General features: G+C 30.1%; 1 protein-coding gene across 2 annotated transcripts; it reads right to left on the bottom strand.

The window, feature by feature from the left end:
* Positions 1 to 3,823: 3,823 nt before the first annotated feature.
* On the bottom strand, positions 3,824 to 7,784 carry LOC121116464 (uncharacterized). 2 transcript variants are annotated; one of them, XM_071887523.1, is made up of 3 exons: positions 7,659 to 7,784; positions 6,401 to 7,240; positions 3,824 to 4,395 (listed from the first exon to the last, which is right to left on the bottom strand). In XM_071887523.1, exons 2-3 carry the CDS (start codon positions 7,003 to 7,005, stop codon positions 3,930 to 3,932), a joined length of 1,071 nt encoding a protein of 356 aa, XP_071743624.1. In that variant the 5' UTR covers positions 7,006 to 7,240; positions 7,659 to 7,784; the 3' UTR covers positions 3,824 to 3,929. The 2 variants fall into 2 exon arrangements, with proteins under 2 accessions (XP_071743624.1, XP_040566653.1); XM_040710719.2 differs by lacking the exon at positions 7,659 to 7,784 and having other exon boundaries at positions 6,401 to 7,462.
* Positions 7,785 to 8,527: the final 743 nt, after the last annotated feature.

The following is an 8,527-nucleotide window of genomic DNA, read 5'->3' as shown; positions in this document are numbered from 1 at the left end:
AGTCCACGTTTTGCTTCCGAACACAGTATAAGTTTATCCATTGATAATACCTTCAAAAGTTTAAGTACTAGTGTTGAGACTCGGTCCAGCACCGATTTTTTTTTCGGTCCAGACCGCAGACTCCGAACGTGGACCGATTTTTTGGATCTCACGTTGTAGACCGATGATGATTCGGTGTCAATTCATGAACCAATTTTTTTCGGTCTAATATATTATGAGGCACCTTTTTTTTTTCTAAATCAACTGTCTCTTATTAGTTGTTTTTTTAAATCTCAAAAGTACACGACAAGTTCTAGACCAAATACTGTATACATATAAGAGACGGCAGGATCAAAATTAATGCGAGCTATTCTATTTAAATTTCGTATAACTTCATTGTACCTGAAAGTACATATGATGTCATGTTATAAAAAAATCATCTGTAAAATCGGTCTAGGATTTCCATACCGAAACACAACCCTAGTAAGTTCGTATACATATATATATATATATGTTTATTTTTAGAAAAGAACAAGTTCATGTTTTGACTACTAGTGTAAAGTGCACGGAGAAATGTTTTCTCTTGTTTAGTCCATGATTAGATACTACATATGATGAAGTGTATAAGAAATACAACTTCTCATTGTTGATGATGGATTAGTGAGTTGAAAAAACTTAATGCTTAGATAGTCTTCATACTCATCAATATCCAAGAATGATTGAGTATTTAAAAAATACTTAACAGATATCATATTTTTTAAAGGAACTTTCCCTAGAGCCTTATTATCTTTAATAAAATGGTACATTTAAATAGGCCATTTCTTTCAAATGTGAAAACTTGTGAATAGTTTGTCTTAAAATATTTTTTCAAGATATACTAATGTTTTCAAATATATATATATAGATAGATCTGATACGGAAGAGATGAGCTTACATATTTAATATAATTAATAATAATATTGCTTCAGATATAGGGAAAAAATTCGTATTTTTACCGAGTTTCATTCATAGTTTAAAAAGTATATTGAATTGTGTGAATCAAATAAATGAACCTTGTTATATTAAAAAAAATGCATTGAATATCTATGATAGAATCTTCCAAAATAATCACTGTTGAAGTATGCCAACGCGAAAATCAACATGGTAATCCTGACAATTTGAATAATGTTTTGTAGGAGAGCAGCTGAAATGTCATGACTTTTCATTAGATCAGCTACAATCAGTTGTGTCGAGGTAGAAGGAAATTAAGCAAGGACATTACCAAGGATTACACCGATGTCAATCTTTAATCATACTCTGAGTCGAACATGGGCTTACAATTATAACTTTGAAACAAATCCGCAAGGTTGCTTAACTAATTTTGATGCGAAGGAGATTAAAGCCTCTTATAAGCAAATGGTTTTACGAATTCTTTGTACACAAATATTTACCAATGCATTTACGAGTGAAAGGGGACAATTGGTCAAGCCATATTTAAATATAAATATGCACCTCCTTTGATATAATAAATAACTCCGAATATATTTTGTAAATACTCTATCAGTTACAAATAACCAACATAGAGGGATTCCGAGAAATTTTTCCTAACGTATATGGTAAGTTAACATAAAAACAATCTTGTACAAAATTAATTATAAGGAGAAAATATCATTATATTTTTTTAAGTTCAATTAGTCCCAAGGCTTTCTGAAAGATGGCGACACAATTGCCAAATCTATATTTTTTGACGTAGTCCCAGCCTTCAAAGGAAACATATCAAATTTTTATGACAATCAGACTATTTGTTTACAAGTTACAGTGCTTGAAGTGACGCAACTTCAGGTGTTTGTAATAAAATGGATTCAAACCAATTTCGTGTGTTGATATACAACTCCTTCTTGATGGAAAAAAATATCGTAAAGGTAAAAGTTTGGCTTATATATAAGTGTTATTCAAATTCTGGTACATCGAATGCGACTGTGGAACGTTGGTTTGTTGAGTTTAAATGTGGCCGTACAGACATCGATGATGTTGAACGCTCTGGTTGCCCAAATTCTGCAATTGTTCCGGAAAACAATGATAGAGTCCAAAAAATGGGTTCGTCCCATCGTAAAGTGAAGGTGCACGAGATAGCTGACATCCTAAAGATATCAAATGACTGTCTCTTAACTATTTTGCATGAAAATGTATTTTCAAAGTGGGTGACACATTTGTCTAGTTTTAGTTGACCAAAAACTGGGACGTGTCGAAGACACGGAGCGTAGATTTGGAGCTGTTTTGCCGCAATAAACCGGACTTCTTGCGCCTGTATGTCACAATAAACGTGCATTTGTATTTTTAAAAAATGTAGCACGCTTGAAGGAGACTATGTTGATGAATAAAGTTGAATTTTGCTAAAATATTGAGTTGTACTCAGTTTGCCTCGGAACTTATTTAACGATGTCTTATATCCCATTATACAGCCAAATATTTCAAAGCTATATTTTAATCAATAGTAGGCTTTGTATTCTAATTTGTGGGATGAGTTAAAATACCCAAAAGTTTTATCTATAGTTTAGAACCTTTATTTGATTTAAGAGCCTTACACCAATATCGTACCTTTAAAATAAAGTCTATCAATTATTCTTTTTTTTATAATGAACATACAATTTGTCTATTTCATGTGCTATTTTCACCACAACTAAAGGGTTAAAAAGAATAATTTGTGATAGAAGTTGAGAATAATTTTGTCGAAGAATACACATGTAATCTACACTCAATTTTGAGAACAATCTTTTTAAGTGATTTTTGTGTTGACAGAACATATTAAGGGTGTCTGCAAAGTTGGGCTGGAGGTGCTTTAGCCGCCCTAAAATGAATAAATTTTTGCTTTATTCTGGAAAATTAAATATTAATACTTTTTTTCCAAAAAATTTTATTTTGGGAGAATAATAAGGATTTTTAATTTCTGTAAATAAATATGAACCTTAGACATTTTATTTCAAAATATTTAATATTTGAAATATAATTTTACAATTTTTTTTTAAATTTAAGTTTTCGACAAAAGATATGAATTTTTGATATTTTTCTCTAATAAAATAGGACATTTGAATTTCCAAATATTGAAATTTTGTTTCCCAGAAATTGAACATTTGAATTTCAAATATTGAAATTTTTTTTACAACAATATTAATTTTCTGTTAATTGCTATAGATTTGCGGAATTTTTTGCCAATAAAAATTAATATTTGAAATTTTTTTCCATAAAATTTAAGATTTGATTTTTTTTATTACAAAATTCAACATTTAAAATTCAGATTTGAAATGTTTTTTTTCAAAAAGTGTAATATTTGAAATTTTTTCGTGAATTGCTACGGATTTATGTTTTTTTTCGTAAAATTTTAATTTTTGGATTGTTTTTTAGAGGTTTAAAATTTTTTCAAAAAATTCTAATTTTTGAATATTTTTTTGAAATTTTTTAAACACCAAGCCCTCTCCCCCAATATAATCCTGCCGACGCCCCTGTATATGTGCATTACTCAGCATGAGTTCAAGGGGAGGGGTAGAGAGAGACCTTATTATGACAGATATTTGTCAATGGAGTAGATCGATCAATCCCTGGATATATATATACATAATATATATGTATGCATATATATTATGTACGCATTTTTGTTGGCTGTGCATGCATAGATTTTCTTTTTATAATAATATAATTGATAACCTCTGGGAAATGATACTGCATCTTGTAGGATCCAAAAGTTCCTCATCCATCAGATTATTAATTATATAATTCGTCATATACAGAAAAAAAGTACCTATTAAAACAAATTAAAAATCACTCCATTAAAATATAATAACATTCTTCTATAGAAAGTTCCAACGTGTTTAACGATTTATCTACGAGTATATTTTAAAAAACAACATAAAGCAAATACGAATATAATTCAAACAATTCAATTAGGCCTAAAAACTAAATAAATAATAATTTTACTATTTGCTAAATGCCCTCCAGGGATGCCTTGGTTTAATGCCGCTCAAAATCTCCAATTGCTTATTGACAATATCTTTTTCTCTTTCCCAAGGCATAAACTTCCAAATAGAACACGGGTAACCATCAATGTTTTTTAGTGGATGATGTAAATCGCAGGTAGAGTATCCACTTCCATGGAAACAGGTTTCATAGTCATTAAAATACATTGGATTCCATCGTCTCTCCGCATCTTCCAATTCTACCATAGTCCATATGGGTAAATCCTCTGGAAGAGAGCAGAGTTCAGACTCCAGAATAATACGCGAGAGAATCAATCGATCAACTTCCCAAAGTGGTACCTTTTTTAGATTAAGAGTATGACCAAACGTTTCATATAGTTCCTCAGGAGTTTCTGAGTATCCAATGAGTTTTTTCCATGTTTTCACCGTCATTCCAATATATGTTATGCTGAACAAATTACCGGATCTGTAAATGGATCAAAAAATGACTACATTAGTATTTTGAAGAGAAGTAAACAAAGAACATGTTCGATGACTTGGTTCATTGGTTTCTCATATAGGAAAACCTCAGTGCAGTTTTTGAAATCGAAGAGTGAGAAAAAGATATTTATAATTAAATATCAATAAGGGATAAAAGTAATCATTTACAGGCAATTATAGATATCATTGTTATGAAAAATTATTCATTAATTCTTTTGTACTCTGTGGTTATCCACAAACAATATTTTATTTATGAACAAATGGGAAAATTGACTGAGGGTTTGAATAATTTATATAATTTAAATGATGAAAATCAATCAAACCAATAGATTTGAGACTACTATAAAAGTAATTCTATTTATCATAAAAAGTAACCTACCAAATTTATGATTTTTTTGATTCGTGGTCGCTCTTTGAGGAGGATATCTACAATATATATATCTTGACTTTAAAGACAATTTCTAGGTCCGTTGAAATAATTGTAATACTATGTATATCATCCTCAACATTATTTTTAACTGATCTTAAAATCTATGTTTAAATATTATAAAATGATAAATTATTTCGATCTTGTAAATTCTCCTCTCGCCCCCCTAAATGTTGCGTTTTATTTATTATGTAGGTTGTGAGTAATATGACTGAGGGTATTTGAACTTGATAATAAGGCCCAGTAGATTCTCCAATTCGAATTTTACTTAAAAAGTAATAAAAAAAACACATCAATAATATAACCACTATTGATGAAATATTCAGTTATTGAATTATCTTAGTCATAAGTAATCCTAATTTTCAATTTAAAATGTAACGGCCACAGGGAGTCTCACACATCAATTAAGCTCCGCGCTTAGTTAAAAAAAACAAAAAACTTTTGTACGAAAAAAGGTCATTCGGGAAAAAGGAAGAATTGATTTTCCCGAAAAAGACCATTGGAAAAAAATGGTTCAAAATAAAATTTCCAAAGGGTCCCCCTTTTTTTCTTAACAGATAAGATTCAAAAATAAATTCAAATAGGAAAGAATGAATAGTCTCCCACAGGTTTAGCTCACACTAAAACCAATCCAATTTGGATTTGGACTCGCAATAGTTAGGGCCCGAGGTTTTGTAAATATTTCAAATTATTTTTTGTTTGCAACTTGTTCACGACATATACAAATCACCAACGGGCTTAAAACTGTTCTGAGGTAATTACATCTAATCCTCCCGTGGCTAAACAACAGTGTAGATGTGGTTTTTTTACAATAAAAGGGTAAAATATATGGATATGAACTGTTGTTAAAGGCTTATTCCAAAGAAAATATTACTATTTTTAGACAAATTTGAAATCAAATTTGATTCATTCAATAAAACGACTACATAAAAAAATCGGGTCTCTAACCACAGGAGTTGAATAGAATCAACTTTTATAGTTTTAATTTATTGGATCATAAATTTAATGATATTTTTATTTAAAATATCCCATTCAATCTCTGATCCAAAGTGTAAAACTTTATTTTACGATATATTACTCTTGATTTTTAATATATTAATTAAGCCTAAACCTCCATTTGTAATGCTATGACAAATACCAGGGCTGGTTATTGGTAGGGCAGTGTAACCTATGCATCTGCATGGGTCCTACACTTAAATATGGGCTTCGTAGATTTAATGTGTTAATAAATGTTGTAATTGGACATTGGGAATAATATTCTAAAGGGCCCTGAAATATATTTTCTAAAAACTTAGATTCGAAATTTGTTTTCTAAAAAAAAGGCGATTGAAATTTTAAAAAAAGGGGGTTTCATACTTATCGTTACCTAGATTGGGATTTGAACCGTGTATGACAAAGGGCCCCCTCTATAGTTAAGACCGGCTCTGGGATCTCTGAGTTTATAAAGATAAAATTGACTTCAAATTGAATCTTTACTACTTAAATATCAATTTGATTTACGAGATCGTCAAAAAAGCAAAAAAAAAACACAACAAGATAATAAAATATAAATAGAATCCTTTACCTAAAAGTATGATCGTAATGGAAGAGCCAAACTTTCTTATGAGTTCGATATACATCTAAATCGTGCAGAACAGAAGGTTTCAATGGATAAATATCCACCTCTGACGTGACAATGACATCCTCATCTCTAAACGAATTGTCTCTGAAAGCAAAAATCCTTTGTAGTTGTGCTTTTAGATGACAATCCATCTCCGAACTAGGAAGTAGATCAACTGTGACTCTCAATGGATCCAGTCCTTTCAAATCATTGTGAAACTTCCATAATTTCAAAGGGGGTCTCTTTCTAGGATACACGATGGAATAATGAAGCTTAACAGTCGTAAGGTTCAACCAAACCTCTGCTCCCTTTAATGTAACTGCTATGATTGGAAACTCGTCTTTTTTATCCACTCCCAGGATTGGCCAACATAGAGACATTGCAACAATTTTATCACCTTGACTAATTGGTAGTTTATCTTCATGACTAAATACATCGTTGAAATAGATATCTTCTTCAATGATGAATAGGGCGAAGGGATAGAGCACTCCCATGATGATTATTGGGATATACCAACATCTTTGTGAGTTTTTAATTCTTTGGAGTCTTTCGAAATTAGAATCATTCATTGTACTTTGAAGTCAGAACATCACGACGAGAAAATATAATACTAATTCATACACGCACACCCCCATGAGGACTTCCAAACAAATTTATTGGAGTGCCCGTCTGCGTCTATGCTTCTTTTGTTTTTTTATATACATACAATGTTTCCTTTTGTGGCTTGATATTTTGAAAAGGTTTATATTTTCACTACACATAGACTATGCAGAAACGTTGTTGAGCCACTCATCTTTTTAATGACTATTTTATTTATAATATAGTTAAAAACAATCTCATATCAAAAGTTGTCAATCAAATTTTTGCCATGAATAATTCATTATATTTAGTATTAAGAGTAGGATTGTAATAATATCAATATTTTCGTTCTGGTTCCGAAACTATTATAGATATTGGTATTTTGGCATTTTTTATACTTTTGCAGCTAAAATTATTGAACAAAAATATTGTTCAGGGCAATAGGGGGAATAAGGAAATTGAATAAAATTAAACATCCGCAAGATGACGCATAGTTGTCGTAAAAGGCAAACTGCTAATAAACAATAATAAACGCTAGATGGCGCTACTATCATGTGTTATGTATTTGATTTTTAGGACTTTTTTATCAAAAAATGTTTACTTTTGCTTCTTTTTTTTGGGGTAAATAAATTTGAGAGGTTACTTCATGGGGAGAACATTTTTTATGACGTAGTGGAGCTGCACGTATTGGTCCAACATTCGTTTAATATATGACCACTTTAAATGCTTAAGTATCCCAGTACCACTAAAGTAGAAGAACACTAAATAAGACTAACACAGTACATAATATATTATGACATATTAGAAGTTGATATCTCATAAATAGATATTTCAAAGAATCCTATGATTGACGAAACAATTGATCATTGTTATTATAAATATACATTTTGAATAGGTATATAATAATAAATACAAAATCAAGCTTGAATAGACATTTGTATGATATTTGATCCTACTGAATAGAACTCATGTGTATTTTAATAAAAACAAACGAACCAATATTTCAAAATCATTGTCTAAAAAATAAATTAACCTTTTTTAATTATAAGAGATCATTCTTCAAATTAAAATTTTGGACAAGATCAAACAGGCCACATATTTGGAATTGTTCGTATTATGATATTTTATAAATATAATACACATTGCATGACGTTAAGGCGTATAAATACACGTTTGAATAGTATTTGGTAAAATGAAGAAATATTTTAAGAAATATAAAATGGATCAAAACATGTTATGTGTTGAGCACGAATTAAATCCGGCCTACGTAATTACCTACATGTGTAAGCCATGCCGCTAGTGACATAAAATGATTGATATAATATGTATATTTTGTACCAAAAACATTGGAACTATAGATTGTTAAAGTGAATCAAATATACTTTTTTAACGCAAGTTTGAACTTTACCGGGCCGTACAAAATTATTTACCGATGATGTAAATATACTTTTTAAAAGGTTTTGTGGCAACCAATCTGATTGTTTCGTATTTTTACTGTTAAAATAAACAAAA

Source organism: Lepeophtheirus salmonis, chromosome 4 (genome assembly GCF_016086655.4).
Source record: "Lepeophtheirus salmonis chromosome 4, UVic_Lsal_1.4, whole genome shotgun sequence".
NCBI lineage: Eukaryota > Metazoa > Arthropoda > Copepoda > Siphonostomatoida > Caligidae > Lepeophtheirus > Lepeophtheirus salmonis.
Note: the sequence above shows the minus strand (reverse complement) of the source record. Positions and strands in the feature narration are given on the sequence as shown.